Source organism: Pseudorasbora parva, chromosome 12 (genome assembly GCF_024679245.1).
Source record: "Pseudorasbora parva isolate DD20220531a chromosome 12, ASM2467924v1, whole genome shotgun sequence".
NCBI classification, from domain to species: Eukaryota; Metazoa; Chordata; class Actinopteri; order Cypriniformes; family Gobionidae; genus Pseudorasbora; species Pseudorasbora parva.
Genome location: NC_090183.1, coordinates 5,696,167 through 5,713,743, shown reverse-complemented (window position 1 = coordinate 5,713,743; position 17,577 = coordinate 5,696,167). Strand labels below are relative to the sequence as shown.

The 17,577-nt window shown below is 37.5% G+C and overlaps 1 protein-coding gene across 17 annotated transcripts in view; it reads right to left on the bottom strand.

Moving 5' to 3' along the window:
- The window catches only part of LOC137093882 (KICSTOR complex protein SZT2-like), a 114,721-nt gene that overhangs the window by 1,217 nt on the left and 95,927 nt on the right, over positions 1 to 17,577 (bottom strand). For 7 of the 17 annotated variants that reach the window (XM_067458859.1, XM_067458860.1, XM_067458869.1 and 4 more), the window contains 9 exons: positions 16,487 to 16,570; positions 15,100 to 15,174; positions 13,010 to 13,102; positions 8,501 to 8,714; positions 8,223 to 8,406; positions 8,016 to 8,138; positions 5,148 to 5,688; positions 1,494 to 1,607; positions 219 to 287 (listed from right to left, as the gene is read on the bottom strand). In XM_067458859.1, the coding sequence (XP_067314960.1) occupies positions 219 to 287; positions 1,494 to 1,607; positions 5,148 to 5,688; positions 8,016 to 8,138; positions 8,223 to 8,406; positions 8,501 to 8,714; positions 13,010 to 13,102; positions 15,100 to 15,174; positions 16,487 to 16,570 (1,497 nt within the window). The remainder of the gene's footprint in view (positions 1 to 218; positions 288 to 1,493; positions 1,608 to 5,147; positions 5,689 to 8,015; positions 8,139 to 8,222; positions 8,407 to 8,500; positions 8,715 to 13,009; positions 13,103 to 15,099; positions 15,175 to 16,486; positions 16,571 to 17,577) is intronic. The other 10 variants (XM_067458867.1, XM_067458873.1, XM_067458874.1 and 7 more) reach the window with 5 other exon arrangements.

Here is a 17,577-nt window from a genome sequence, read left to right as displayed (position 1 = left end):
TATAATGTGTTGTATTGCTTTTAAATTATTTAATATTTATATAATTATTAAAAACAGATTACAATACTTCACTGTAATATAATCAAAATAATGAGGATAATCAAGAATTACAATTACAAAATAAAAAAAGAATGGTGATGATATTGTGTTAGGAGAAAAGTGGGTAAGAATAAACTAGTTAACATAAAAACATAACACTTGAAATACATAAAACTCACAGTTTTTCCTGCCTGTGTGTCCAGAAAGACGAGCACAAAACAGTCAGTAAACTTCTGGTTCAGGACAGCCTGGAAAAGAGAGTTTACGCTCAAACAACAAACTGTTTAAACATGGCAACCAATATTTTATTATTTTCAAACTGAACCCTGATCTTCACAATCCATTTAACGTAGACTGGTGCGCGTCATTAGGAAACAGCGTTAACATCATTTCTGTTTATATGGAGGGAGAAATGATCATTTGAGAGTTGTCATCGGTTCAGGAAATCTACATAAACCCGTAACATCTCCAATTACAGAATGAAGCATGAATTGCCATCTGACACACTTGAGGATCTGATGATGATCAGCAGCTGAATTCTCCTCATGTTCTCTGAGTGTTTGCTCACATTAACTAACACATGCACTAGAGGTCTCATAATGTACCACAGTTTACCACGTGTTTCACTGGCTTTGAGTAACCATAGTCCTTACAGGACAATAATGATTTAAGAGCACTTCCTGTCTTGTAACTTACTATGACATGTCCAATATGATCGCTGCTAACATCTCACACAGGCACACAGAACGACTGTACAGCCTGAGCTTCTGAAGTTTCATGTGACACTGAAGACTGGTGTAATGGTGCTGAAAATTACATTTTACAATATATTCAAATAGAAAACAGTTATTGAAATTGTAATAATATTCATAATATTACCTTGTTATTGTTTTTTTAATCAAATACAAACAGCTTTAATGAAAATAAAAGAATTCAAAAAGTAAAAGGGCCGGATTTACTTCCAGGTTGTACCAATGCAAACTGTATTTTGGTGTTAAAAGGATTTACTAAAGTTTAAAATTTGTGCTAAAAAGACATGTACAGGGTTATTTTTGCAGCTGACCTTATTGCATATGCATTTATAGGCGTTTCCCTTTCAGACACAATAGTTACGGGAGGAGAGTATTTAAATTAACCATGCAAGGTGATTTGCTAAGGTTTGTGCTCGTCAATTTACTGGTAATTATGCTATTATTTACTGCCCAAAAAAGCATAAAAACACTTAAACCAGATAACCACTAATTTGCACTGCTCTTGGTAGATTGCATGGTTCATTATGGAAATGATCCGGCTGTGTCTGTGTTCTTTAATATGCACGCCTTCAGTAGGTCACGCACAGAACTTTCCACTGCCATCAGCACTTTTACGTGATTGTCCTCTCACGCTAAATTTGACCTGTTTTGTAAATCTGGACCTAAATGCCTTAGCCCTTGGTACGTTTGTGTATCTCTTACCAGGTACTGAATGCCACTGTCATCTTTAAAGTGCCTGCAGTTTTGTGGGAAACGTGACAGCAGAACTTTGATGAGACTCTGGTACCAGGTCGGACTCATATTCAGGAAACAGTCCTAAAAATCACAAACAACAAAAAACTCATACGGTTTGGAAGGTTTATAAAGGATTATTCATTTTTTTTGCATTTATTTAGCAAACAGACCACTTTTGTAATATGTAAACTGAAAGTAATATGAATATGAAAGTAATGACAGGTGAAGTGAATAACACTGATTCTCTCTTCATCATGGCACATGTTAGGGAGTCGGATGTATTAGACCGTAAGTGAACATTTTGTCCACAAAGTTGATGTGTTAGAAACAGGAAAAATGGGCAAGTGTAAGGATTTGAGCAAGTGATGGATAGATGACTGGGTCAGAGCATTTCCAAAACTGCAGCTCTTGTGGGCTGTTCCCAGTCTTCAGTGGTCAGTCTCTATCAAAAGTGCTCCAAAGAAGGAACAGTAGTGAACCGGCGACAGGGTCAAGGCTCACTGATGCACATGGGGAGTGAAGGCTGGCCCGTGTGGTCCGATCAAACAGATGAACTACTGTAGCTCAGATTGATCAAGAAGTTAATGCTGGTTCTGATAGAAAGGTGTCAAAATACACAGAGCATCGCAGTTTGTTGTGTATGGGGCCGCATAGGCGCAAACCAGTCAGGGAGTCCATGCTGACCCCTGTCCACCACAGAAAGCATTGTCGCAGACCATGTACACCCTTTCATGGAATGGTATTCCCTGATTGCTGTGGCTCTTTCAGCAGGATAATGCGTATGGTTTGACGAGCACAAAAATTAGTTTCAGGGGTTTACTTGGCCAACAAATTCCCCAGATCTCAATCCAATCGAGCATCTGTGATGAAAAACAAGTCAGATCCATGGAGGCCCCACACCTTGCAACTTACAGGACTTAAAGGATCTGCTGCTAACATCTTGGTGCCAAATACAGCAGCACACCTTCAGGGGTCTTGTGGAGTCCATTCCTTCACAGGTCAGAGCTGTTTTGGCAGCAAAAGGGGGACCAACACAAGAATAGGTCACAATGTTATGCCTGATCGGTGTATATATGGGTATATATGTGTGTGTATATATATATATATATATATATATATATATATATATATATATATATATATATATATATATATATATATATATATATATATATATATATATATATATACACTTGTATGTATGTTTAATAGGCGATTTGCTATATCTATGCAAAAAGATTACTCTGTTTGAAAATCCTTTAGGGTCCTGAAAGACTGGACCAGAATATTTCCATTTAAATTAGACCAGCCTGTGCACCCAAACCATTAATATTTTTTACATTAGACTTCATACAGGATCTGGCTGTGATAGCTGCAGACGCTTCAAGTAAGCAAAACCACAGGAAGGCAGTTTTTTACATTCTGGTTGTGGGCGGCAGTACATTTTTAAAAAGATGTAATTTGCAGCAACTTTCTCCTGGTCTGATATCACAGTAGGAGTACATCTCTACTTCCTTTGTGAGCCTGTATCGGTTTGACAGCGGTATACATCATCCCAAGCACTCCGATTAGCATTAGCAGTCGTGGCACAAGAGCGGCTCAGCTCAGTAACATTGACTAAGCGGTTCTGCTCTCGTGAAGGGAATACAGAAGCGAGCGGCATGCGAATAGATGAGCAATCAAATTGCATTGATATGCAGGTTTGGGGAGACGGGGGGAAACTGAGGCTACGATGCTTGAATGAGACCGAGTCATCCACATCACAGCTTGTGTCACGTATGAAGAAAACATTGTATCTCATTCTCCCAGAGTTTAGATATATGTGGATGTGCAGGGTACTGAGGTGAAGTGAGGTGGGGAGGTCAATCGAACCGGAGAAAACTCAGAAAGGAGGACCAGGAGGTGACTTCAGGTGAAAGTGTCAATATGGTCATATAAGCGGACTGAGTAACATTAATTAACAACATGCACTTACTATAGGGTTAGGGTATGATTAGGCGTTGGTTGAGGGTTAGTTGCATTCAATTATGCATAATTTACGGTTATTACTACATGTAACATGTAACAAGGACACTGTAAAATAAGGTTACCAATAAAATGAATACATACAGAAATAAATGTATACATGTAATTAATAATTATTATTAATAATAATAATGGATAATTAATGTATATTTTAATCTTAATACAAATGTATTATTTACACTATTGTTTAAAAGTTTTGGGTTAATAAGATTTTGTTGCTGATGGAAGAAAATAATATGTTTAATTGTTTATTCAGCAAGTATGCATCAAATTAAACATTGTCAAAGACAAAAAAATGTTACAGAAGATTCTATTTGAAATAAATGCTGTTCTTTTGAACTTAAAAAGAATCCTGAAATAAATAAAAAAAACATATTTTGTATGGTGTATAGTTCGCATTTACTCACTAAATAATGAATGTATTATATTTTACAGTCAAAAACAGTTGTGCTGTAGCAAACGCAGTGATGTCTGTTGGCAGTACAGTGGCTTACTGCTGTATAATCAAATCACGAACGAGCACCCTGTTGGCGCACGATACGGAGTGTGAATCTGTGCGCATATTGGTCCAGGAGGGATCATTTCTGCCGTAAATAAGGAATGGAGTGTAATATTAAAGAGCTGATTTCCTGTGCTAATTAGCTGATGTTTATTGCGATGCGGTGATGAGTAGGGTGCATGTTTCCCCCACGGAGTGGCACATTAGCATGTTTGTTGTCAGCCACCTGAAACCATCAGACAAACTGCACAGAGCCAGTCGCTGATCAAACCATCCTGAATAAACCGTGGAATGAAGAAAAAAAAAGGCTACTCTGCAAAGGTTTCCCAAAGACAGTGTACAAAGGAAGAGAGAGCGCAGGCACTTTCCACAAACAGCGAGTCCTAGACTCCTAATCCTCTTTTGATTGAACATAAAATCAACATGCAAAGTTATTTTAAACATCATATTGTTGCATGAACATGGTTTAAGAATACATTTTTGATCTTTTCACAAGAAATATGTTGTTTTGCAGTGTCCCACATTTTGAGTGCAACTACATCCCTCCACCCCACAAAAATAAATAAATAAAAATCCCTAAAATTGTGACATGCAGGAAGTGACATAATTGGGCATATTCTACAGAATGTGAAAAGAAATGTAAATCATTTTATTTCATTATTTTCATTCCATGTTTTTTTTTTTTTAAATACCTATTCTTGTGTTGACAGTTTAACCAGTTTATTTTATTTATTTTTAAGAACAAAGCATTCAATTTTCTTTCTTAATGGAAAATCTGTTATCAAAAACTACCAAGATTTTGGCCTTCTTGAGGGTAAATCTGCAACCTAAATATATCAAAAATGTATTTAATATTTATTTCTAGAAAAAAGATAATTAATAAAATAATACAATAAAATATACACACAAACAGGGACTAGGGTTATATGACCTGTTCAAATGTGATATTTTCAGTAAAAAATGACCCAATTCAGACCTTATTTTGTATCTATTTGTGGAAAGTGGCAGCTAGAGAATGAAGAGAAAGGAATATAAAATGGGAGCTCAAAGAGGGTGAAAGATGCTCTCAGAGGTGAAGGGTGTGTGTTTTTTCATACCAGCTGTGGGTCAATCTCAGCGACCGATCTGCTTTGCACTGCGTCCAGTAGCTCTTCTAGTTCACCGAAGGCCAGCTTGCTGAGTTTGAGTTTATCCAGAGCCAAGTGCTCTCCGTGAAAGAGTCTCCTCCAAAGGTTATCCCTACGGCAATGGCCCATGGCCTGCTCCACGCTGCTCTGAATCTGCCGCCGTGCAGACATCACCTCCGAATTGAGCAGGGGGAAGAGAGGAGACAGGAAGAAGAGCCCTTGAGAGTCGTCGGTGTCTCCAAGCCCGGCCTGACCCGCGTGCAGGAGGTTCTCTATGGGGTCAGATTCAGGGCTGGCTGCAGGGCTGATGGGGACGGTGGTCTCCTCCCAAAGGTCCAGTTCCGAGTCTCGCGTCCCTATGCTGCCAGCCTCCAGGCGCTCCCCATGGATACGGCCACTGAGGTCGCTGGGGTCGCGGTGGATCTGAGGAAGCTTCTTAAATCGCCGCATGTCTGCAGTCAAACGCGGAAACAGCTCTCTTTGACTGGTCATGATCACATAGAAACGTAGCCTGAAACCATTCAAAATGAAAAAAGTCAGAATAGAAACAAATATTTTTGGGATTGTTTTTTTCTACAGTGCACATTATTCTAAAGCAACATTTCTTTTCTGCTGACAGAATCAAGACCATGCAGTTGGGGAAGAATATTCACATTATTTATAAATAATTAATGTTATCTAGAATAAATAAATACATTTAATCTAATATTATTTATTATTTTATTTATTACACATTTTTTGTATGAATATTATTCATTAATATTATTAATATTACCAATTATTAATATTTATACCAATTACTATTGTTAAGCAAAATAAATATTATTACTACTATTTATGGTCATATAAAAGTTAATATGTATAATATTACATAAAATATTTATTACTAATAATAATTAGGGCCGGGACTTTAACGCGTTGATTAAGATTAATTAATTACGTGACTTTAACGCGTTAATTAATTACGCAAAAAAAAAAAAAAAATGTACCACACTTATTTTTGCACCGCGGAACGTTTTTCAATGAATGAGTTTCGACGGACTAATTATACTGGAACACCAACTAGCGCGGAGTCACGACAACAACAAACCATGTGAACATGAACGAAGCTATGGAACGAAGAAGCTGATGAGACTGCTTTGCTTGGCCCCGTGGATGGGAAATTTTGTTTTAAAAAACGAAAGAATGGAAGCGTCGACAAGAGCATGGTTGTGAGCAAGCTGTACAACAAGGAATTTGCGTATCACCGCAGCACATCGAGCCTCAAATATCACAAATATGCTTTTGCTACACTTAATGGCAAACATTAGGCTGGTCTGCTGGACTGAAATAAATAAACAATATTTTGTTGATTAAGCTTATGTATTCAGTCATTATTCAATGGTATACTAAAAATACATGTGAAAAATTACTTCTCATTGTTCTCAGGTCAAATATTTATATGCAATTAAAATGCGATTAATTTCGATTAATTAATCACAAAGCCTCTAATTAATTAGATTAATTTTTTTAATCGAGTCCCGGCCCTAATAATAATAAATAATATTACTATAATCTTTATTGTTTATACTAATTTATTATTATTATTATTTATATTGATTCATAGAATATGTCATTGTTTATAATATTTTCTTATTGTTTACAGTAAAATTATAATACTATTATTATTATTATTACTTATAGAAATGTCATGGATAATACTATTATGTTATTTATTTATAATATTATAAAAAAATACCAGTGGAAATGGATAAACTCCATCCAAAGTCCCAGCTATTATTATTTTGCTCTGATTATTGTGCTTCACACATAAAATACATACAAAATACACATACAGAATGACAAAATGACAGAAGTTATATACACTACAGGCCAAAAGTTTGGACACATTACTATTTGTAATGCTTTTGAAAGAAGTTTCTTCTGCTCATCAAGCCTGCATTTATTTGATCAAAAATACAGATTTTTTTTTCAAATATTGTGATATATTATTACAATTTAAAATATTTGGTTTTCAATTTATTATACTTTAAATTATCATTTATTTCTGTGATTCAAACTTGAATTTTACTCCATTACTCCAATCTTCAGTGTCACATGATCCTTCAGAAATCATTCTGAAGTAGTGTGTTTGGACACATTACTACAAATAGTAATGTGTCCAAACTTTTGGCCTGTACTGTATATTGTAAATGTGTGTTTCATGTTGCTTGCTTTAACTGCTGTACACACAAAAATTGGTTCTTCAAGGTAGTTGAGATGCTACATTAGCTTCACTGCCATCCAAAATAACAAGTTTAGCCCCTGTATACTTCTCTTAATGTGCTCTAGCTTTCTCTTAAGGGGGTCGCACACCGGAGGCGAAACTCAGCGGCGTGTCTCAGGTATCTCACAACGGACGTGCACATTATATACGCGTGAGCTCAATTTTGAATCGACTTCTGACAGAAGAGCTGCTCGATGGGTGTATCTTGTAACACACAGTGAAATTAGTATGTACATTGACAATTTGAGGGAAATATAAATTTAATATAAAACCTTGAAATGGCGCTCTGTGGCACGGCAGGATTTTAAACAACTTCTTGAGTCGCTGTGAACAGGCGTCGAACACTGTGGCGTGACCACGTGGCGCTGCGCGGCGCCGAGCTTCGCGTCCAGTGTGCGATCCCCTTTAGTCTCTTAGTTTAGTTGGACAAAGGACTAAAACAACATTCAAATACAGTGTATTTCCTGAAGATAACATGGTTCTCAGCTCTTTTTCCCCAAAGGCCAAATATTCAGAGGGCCAGAACTTTTTTTAAAGTACTTTATTCCACGCATGTTTCATGCCGTACACACCTGAGCAGGTGTCTCTCTCCTTCAGACTGCTCCTCAAACGGGACGGCATTATGACACACCAGCAGTGACACATCAAAGTCGTCGTGGTGTCGTAATCCCTCCAGGTCTTTAAATGAGCCAGAGCTGAAAGAGAAAGTCATTAGAATATACAAATAGACCTTATCCTGCATCACTTTCTCCAATAAGTAAGGACAATTTACAAAGTACCTGTTCCACAGAGCGACCAGCGCATATTCATGCAGGTCTGTGCTCGGCGCCCCCTTTTTGTTATCGGTTGTAACTGCAGCCTTAGACATGCGCAAGGGCTTCATCCCGTAAGTAACAGCGTGATCAGTGATGTAATTATACAGCTGATGTGCTGTGATCATCCCCGTTGATACAGAGAAACTCCCTAGTACACATAAAGAGCATGTTATGCATGACTGGCAAAAACAGGAAAAGCACAAAAATGAATATGCCATTTGACTATGTGTTTATGCACTCACCCTGGAACACATGGTTGCGTCCAAACTTAGGTATGTCAGGGTGATGGGCGATGAAATCCTCCAGAAAGCCAGTGAGCTGGTATCCCTGTCGAAGGGTCATGTGACACCCCACGAGGTACTGATGCACCACACGCAGGTGGAAGTCGTAGCTGAACGAGTGAACGTGCATCAAATCCCGGACCTTATCGCACTCCTCGGTGAACAGCATGGACAGCTGGGAGCAAAAACACACATGCATGGAGTTACTCAGAAGCAGAACACACTGGTGCAGGAACTCCACACAATCCACGAGAAACCGTTTGGATCAAAGGCACCCGATTCCCCAGAGGAAGACCGCAAGCAGGAGCAGGAACATCATCACATAGCCTCTAAATCCTGATAGCAGTACTAACTCAAAACCTAATGAGCTTCTCCTACAGATGGTCTAATGAAACCAGCCTCACTGAAAAGTCAAATCGGGTGAATCTGGCCAAAGGTCACGTCTTACCCCAACATCAAAAGGTAAACATGAAATTATATTTAGCATAAAAATTAGGACCATTGATCGGATTTTACACTGTAATGCATCCAAGTTCTGTTATTACTAATTCGATTCTCATTACTGTAATATGGGGATTTTATCTGCATAAAATTGTAACACAAATATTTACATTAGTGCTGTTATTGTATTAAAAATATCAACTAATTAAAATCACACTTTTTTTGTGTGTGTAATTAATCGCAATTAAAACAAGAGTTTATTGTATAAGAGTATATTGTAATAATTTAACAGTTACTGTCCAAAATCAGCTTAGTTCTCATTTATTTGTTAATGGCATCTTTTTATGAATGATGGCCAGTATTACTGATACTAATACCGCTACTGATTTTTAAACATTAATTATAGATATTAAACATTACAGTATAATTGAAAGCTACATATTATTAGACTTTAAAAAAATTACAACTTTTAATTTAAGTGAACTTGGAAAAAAATCTTCATGTAAACCCAATATAATAAATGTCACATTTACCCGTGGCCTTACCTGTCTAACAGGCATATACAGAAATTGAATAAAGAGGGCCTGCATAAATAAATAATACATTAAATAAAGATGAATCCTTACTAAAGCTACATTTTTTTCTGTTACCTTTCTTTGATTAACATTATTGACACATCACAGCAACTGGTTTATTAGGCTGGTGTCACTTTAAGATCTGCCGCTGCCAAACAAAGCGGATCTCATTTTCTCACACCTTTAAATACATGATTTAACTCATTTAAGACTGCTCTAATGAGAATACTCGACAAAATGGGCATTTTGGCATAACTCTGTGTTATTGTTCAGTCAAGCGCGAAAGAGAACTCGATTCTGTCACACGATACTGCTAGTGCATCTTTCTGTGTGTCGTGTGTGTCAGAGACAGAGTAGCTACATTCACAGACGGCGCGTTCTCTTTTGTCTTGTCGCGCTGGAATGGTTTAAAAGCATTTGCGTGAATAAGAACGTGATCAATGTAACGCTAGTCAAAGGATGACAGAAAAAACATGCTGCGTTTATTGCGTTATATTTTTAACGTGTTAAACTGAAAACATTTAATCAAAAGCGTTTTTGACAGCAATAATTTATACATGTTTGTTTCACATTGCAATACTAAAATGTCCAAAATAAATCCTTTAAATAAATTGTTGTGACGGTGTCACAAATGACTTGTCACTGGAAACTTCTTCTAGTGTCGTTCCTGGTTAAGACAGTGTAGCTATCATGAAACCCATGGCCCAATGCACAACATCTTAATGGCCTTTGATTTGGGGGTGAAATTGGAATCCGACATGTTCTTGATACGTTTCATGAAAGTCACTCAAGCGTACATGAAACCTGACATAACATGTCTACAACTCGACATAGTTGACTTGTGAAGAGCAAAACCTCCCTTTAACCACCCACCTGCCACCAAACCTTTACAAGAGTCTTTTTAAAAGCATCTGATATCAATTGACATAATAATTGTATCCTATTTAATTAAATCTCACATCAAAGCCGTCCTTACAAAAGCATTAGTGGCAAATGCAAATGATTGCAGAGGGAGAGAGCGGGAGTAATTACAGTACAATGTGAGCAGAGAGGGTGGGGAAGGCGGTGGCGACGGCTAAGCGCTATTACCGCTGTCGCTTTCATCCTGACCATTACCCTGAGACAAATGCAAATAGGTCTGATCAAATCAAAGAGTTGGGGATTAAAAAAAAAAAAACAACCTGTTCATTTGATGCTGTCGTGGCCATGCCATTTGCAGATGGCGGCTCACGCAATTGCCTGTGCGAGAATCGTTTTTCACGTCAACATTTTGAAATCTGCCAGTGGCCCATTTGACTGAAAGTTCTGCCACAGGCTAAGAAAAGATAATATCGGCGGTACATTTTACTCTCAGTCATGCGAGGGTGCGAGAAACTGCTTTTGGAAACGTGGCGCATGGTCTGCTAGGATTGCAGTCTGTTGTGTTTGCATAAATACTCTTAAAGCATAATCACAGTCACGTGTTAACCAAATGTCTGCAAGCAGAAAAATAAGGCCGTTTACAAGACTTGCATAAACAATGCATTGAACACTATGGTGCTTTCCCAGATGCCACAAGGCACACAGGTCAAGCTCTGTAATGTGTCACCAGAAACATCATAAGTGGAGGAGATGGACCGCTTGAACAAATATGAAAGAGAGCAATCATAACGCTAAACACAGCAGCTGTAGTCCTGCCCTACAGGTACAACAGCCAATATCAGTTTTGATAGAGGCATCGCCTCACTTAATAAAGTAGCTGAAGGCCTTATGGTTCAAAAAGCCAATCCCCTGTTTGTTTATTCTTGAACATTTGCATTAGCTGGATGAGCCAGAGAATGCTTTGAGTGACTTGAGCTTAGCATACCACTATTGTGAGATGTTATTCCTGATTTGAACAGAATTTTGACAAGCACTTCTGGAGATTTTTAGTGTCTCTCCATTCAAGGAGATGAAGCTGTACTTGAATGGTTGGAAACAGCTGCCTGAGGCCTTACGGAAGTGACCGTTGAGTGAACTCTCTTTAAAGGGACTTTGGCATCACTTAGAGAGTTCTTACTGTTCTACTTTCTTACTTTTGCCGGTCATACTGTGTGTACTCTGTAGTTTTCCTACTTTCTGACTCCTTGGTAACCTCACCAAATCACTTTTCCATTAACACTTGCTTAAGTTCTAAAAGGGCCCTAAAGTCAACAAAAAATGTGTACTTTGTAACAAACATACACTTTATATTCTTACCAATGATCTGTGCACATTATTTATCAAAATGCAAAAATTGGTAAAACTTATTTTAAGGTGACAGTTACATGCACTTACTATATCAATAAAAGTAATTGAATAATATATTTTTAATAATAACAAGGAACTAAACCTAAAAAAACATTTACCCTATGTAAGTATATGTACTTTAATTAATATTACACAGCACATATGTGTGATACACTGAAACAATTTTACCTTAAAATGAATGGTTAGACTTAACTTTACAGTGTAATTATTATATTTAAGTACTGAGTAATATTAATTAACAATATGCACTTACTATAGGGTTAGGGTATGATTAGGCGTTGGTTGAGGGTTAGTTGCATGTAATAATGCATAATGTACTGTTATTACTATGGTAAGTACTTGTAACATGTAACAAGGACACTAAAATAATTTTACCAAATAAAGTGCGTCCTAATAATTAGATGTATCTCTGTACTTTTCAGTCAATACAATGTATCAATCTTCCATTTCAAACCCACTCGACTCCATTCCACTTTTCAAAATCCAGTCAATTCCCACATTTTTTTTCTAGATCTTTTACACTCAGAAATGCACAACATTTTGCAAGTAAAATAGGTTTCGTACAGCATTTATCTTAACTTCATGTCTTTTGTTTCCTAGCTATCACAACACAGATCTTACTTATGTCAGGCACATTAAGAATAAGCGGAAGCCGGCATGACAAAGGGGAAATGCTCCACTCGTGATTTCCTCATTTTGAAACAGCTGCGAAAATCACGGTATATCATATGTTGATTGATAAAGAACAGCCCACAAATTACTGCTGACGATTCCCTTAAAAGGAGACAAGCAGATCCGAATCAACATGCAACAAGAGCAGAAGAAAATCAGAGATAATCATTGAGCAAAGGAAAGAGAACATTGGCCTATCAGAGCTGGAAGAAGAATGACCCTGTGACCTCCCAGAAGATGCCACATTCATGTGCATCGGCATTAAAATACAGCAAAGAGACACAACCTCATCTGCGGCTAAAGAGGAACCCCTGCAGCAACCTCCAGCAAGATAAATCTCTGACGAACACAGGCAAACACAGGGAAAGGAACCATCTGATTTTCAGTAAATGGGCAAGACTGAGGCCGCAGTGCGAAGGGGAGGAGCCAGGCACTACATGGGGGAGGAGTCTGAGGAAAAGACTGAAGCCTGATTGGTTGGAGACGAGCCCGCCCCGAGGATGCAGAGACATACCGCAGAGTCAGAGCCCGTGGGCGCCTCGGGGAACGGCTTGCTAGGAGGTTTGTTGAGAAGTGAACCCTGATGGAAAGAAAGAGTGAGATGGGACTAGACACACATACACACACACACACACACGCCATATGCAGAACAGTGACACACACACAAACACAGAAGATAACACACACAGAGACAGATGAGAAACATGCCACACAGAAAGGTTAGAAGTCAATTTACACAAAAATGAACACATGCACAAGCTGACTGTCACACGCTAATGTATGAGGGTGTTACAGGAAGTGACATTGAGATGATCAAAAATGATGAGGCATGAGGAGTGTGCAGTACTTTATAGATGAGAAGCAGGTGTGACCTTTCACTTTTTTATTTGACTAAATACACACTGCTTACTTCATGATCTATGCAGTTCAACAAGGTTGCTCCCTCGTTGTTTTTGTGCGTACATATTTTTAATTGCTTCAAAAATAGGGAAATTTACTTTACACATGAAGGAAATATGTTTTCCATGCGTACATTTATTGATCTATTACCTATGTTCCCAATTCCAACAACAAATGTCATAGAAAGTAATTGATGTCCATTTCCACCTCAAATTTTAACTTCAGTAGTACAGTGGCTGGAGCAGTATTCGTAGTAAAAGTATACCTTAAAATAAATATTAATAATGAATTTAGAAGAAGAGGGTTAAAATGATAATCATAATATTCAGTATATAAATGTTGTTATGAATGGTCATATGAACTGCCACATGTGTTACTTATGTGCAAGTGACACAGGATACTGAATTAATCCAATGGAAAACTATCAGATTAAATTTGTTAACATTAGTTGTATTATGTATTATGTAAGTATGTAAGTATTATGAACAATACAATGATTAATGCTTGAGTGGCATTTACTAATCTAGAAATAGGTAAATGTTAATATAATATATTTTATACTATGCTAGTATACCCTGTGGATTTAAAAAAAATATTCTTAGTTCTTAGACACCTTTAACATTTTCTAGCATTATCTTATCCGCTATAGACCCCATAGATTCTCTAATTATACCCCATTGACATGCATTATACGAGTAACGATTGGAGTTAAAAATCTTCATTTGTCTTTTACTGTAGAAACAAACACACCTACATCTTGGATGCCCTGGGGGTAAGCAGATAAACATCACATTTTCATTTTTGGTTGAACTATCCCTTTAAATATGGCTGTAACAAGTTCAAGACTTAAAAATGACTTGCTGATTTGCATGGTGATTTAGATCGTTATGTGGCCTAGATAAAAACGTCCATTTTATCCTTCTACAATAAGTGGATATATTTAGTTCTCCGTGAACAAAAAGTCACACATATTAACATAGCGGAATATTTAACAGCTCAGCTTGATTGTTCATTCCTTAGTAAAAATAATAGCACTGTGTTCCCACCAAATTGGCAGATGGGTATGTTTGTTGACGCAATCAAAAACTGTGGATTCTAATAGAACAAATATAAGTTGATGAATTTTCATTACAGATTCCTTGTGACTTTTATTCCTGTTTGCCCTCAAGCTCAGTTTGAAGAATCTGCACTTACAAACCACCAAACAAACATGCTAATGACTTAATTGCTGGATATGAGCAGCTGTGATTGGAGACACCTTATGGGCTTCTGGCTCTGATGAAGAAATCAGAGCCCTCCTGCTGAGAAACATCTGGAGATTTACAAATATTTACACTTAATTACTTCTCATTTAAAGCCAACCTGGACCCACTACACATTAAATACGGCATTAGAAAGAGAAAGAGAAAGAGAGAGAGAGAGAGAGAGAGAGAGAGAGAGAGAGAGAGAGAGAGAGAGAGAGAGAGAGAGAGAGAGAGAGAGAGAGAGAGAGAGAGAGAGAGAGAGAGAGAGAGAGAGAGAGAGAGAAATTTGACCAGTGAATTCTGCTAACAAAGGAGGAGATTGCTGCTTGTTGCTCATATTAAATATCCACAGACATTACAGACAGGCACATACAACAGATGCACAGAAATACAATATGAACTCTTAAATACTTTGTTTACTCTCACTTTCTCATTACATGCACTGTCTTGATGCCATTACCTGAGAATTAACCGTTTGACCCATGGGAATCCTTGAGCACTCTAATGCAAACTGCTTCACGCAGAAATAACAGCCCTGAAACAGAGTCAGAATGAGATTATGTGTTAGTAAAGGAACAGTTATGCATCAGCTCCAGCTACATTCATCACTGCTTTCTTTACCATATTCAAGAACTGTCAGAGTGATTCTTAAGGCCCAAATAAATCAAATTTGGCTCCATTTACTTTCTTAATTCAACCAGGTCACGATTCACCTGTGCACATTATTCCAATGAACAAAAATACCATTTATCTCTCTCTTATAACAACCTGTCAAATAGAAAGACTTTTCACCAACCTAAATTATTGATGGATAAAATCAAGATCAGATTTTTTTTTCTTAAATGTCATATTCGAGATACAAAGTAAAAAAAAACAAAAAAAAAACAATAATAAAACCTACTTCCTACACACTTTATGGACTTAAAGGTGCACTATGTAAGTTTTCTGTCCGCTAGAGGATGCCTATTCAAAATGATGCCAAGTTTGAGCTCAGACTCTTGGGACATTTGGTCTTCACCTCACAGCCGGTGGAAAAGAATCGGGATAGGACTCTGGCAGAAATCATGTTTATGAATGTGATTATTAACGTTAGTATGAAGCAGGGGCAAGTGTTGTGGAGCTGAGCAAGGCCATTGGAGCGATTGTTAATAAGATGAGCGCAACATACGCCTCACGAGCAGCGGGACTTTTATAATGACGGCAAACAGTCGCCGCCGCCATTTCCTCTTCTCCGGTCTGAAGAATGTATGAAGTATGAAGAATTTTCTTACAATTTACAAATAGTTGGAAACATTTTGGATATTGTAAGTACTCAACTGAACAAAAGATATAACACTGGCCTGGTGGTTTTTTGATATTTTACTGAAAAAATGTTACATAGTGCACCTTTAAGTGTTTATGCCACTGACTTGTGCATAAGTCATCTGCTGTGTTTACTCGGTGGTAAACCAAGATTTCAATCAGAATTTAAGATCAGTAATTCATACCGAACTGAATAAAACCATTATAACATTTAAAAAATGTAATGCTTATGTTAACACATTCATTATGACAGCTCTAATATAAAAAATTATGTTAGACAAGAGATGTTAGATATAAGAAGTACTGAAGATCAGATGATGACGTGGTGATTTCTTGCTGTTGATTCTGTGTGTTCAAATATTAATAACCATAAATAGCATAAGAGCGAGACTCCATTAAACATCTCTTTCCTGGTCGTCCGCTGAGACTTTCACAGCGTTCTTGTGAAAAGCCCAGCATATGCTTTCAGCTGATGTGCTAAGAGGGCGATTCTATGCCCTGATCTGCACTGAAGGCCGTGAGACTCAGACAGATGAAGGTCTTACTTGAAAAGCCAGTTCCATCAGCACGATTCCTCCCGGCAGCGCTCTCTGCAGGTGATATGACGTCGAGCTTGATGCACTGCTCTGCTGAGAGAGGCAGACAGAACACAATCACTGTGTGTGTGTGTGTGTGTGTGTGTGTGTGTGTGTGTGTGTGTGTAAGGGTTCAGCTACACTGTGAGGGCTAAATGTTCTCACTTATATAGTGAAATATTATGACGACCAACTAGTGAGTACATTTTACTGGTCCTCACTAGTTAAAAATGCTTATAAATCAGCCAAAGCATGTTTTTATCACTGATCTATATAAATGACTGTATTGATCATTGCGTTCTAAACTGCCAGCAGGCGGCGAAGCCACCGGAAGTGTTTGAGCTGCCATCTTACTATTCCCTACCAACAGAAGGCATCATTGATTTGCTACAAATCATCCAATTTGCAGCGTCTTAAGCCGCGATCATACTAAAGCATGCAAAATTTGGACGGATACGGCAGCGGTCGTGATATGACATCGCTCTCTGAATCGTCTTTTTTATAAACATGAATTAAACATATAACATTAATGTTCAAAAATATACAATCTACTAATTTTTTGTGCAAAAATATAGTTTTTTTGAATTCAACTAAGAAGTCACACAGTGACGTATCGATCTTCTACTGGTCACACGTCATCACGTGATGTGAATTTGCAGCTCAGAGTTCACCAAGCTTGAATTTTGGATCGCAGCGAAATGCAAACTTTTTCATGAGCTTGTGTTTCCGGGATGAGGCATTTGCATGCGTTTGAATGGAAGTCAACGGAACGAAAAATTCAGTGACCAGCCCATTAGTCTCACAGGATTGGTTTTACAATATATTTATGAAAAGGAATTGTTATTTATTTATTTCATTTAATTAAATTTTCGGAAAGGATAAGTCATATAATGAAATTGTTTACTGCTTCCAACACAGGTAACTAACACAAAAATATATTCCTTTATGTATGCAATTATGGAGGAAATATTAAAGGGGTCATGAACTGGCTTTTTAAAATTATTTTATACTGTTGTCTGAGGTCAACTAATGACGTTGGTTTTTTGAAAAGGTGGCGCTAC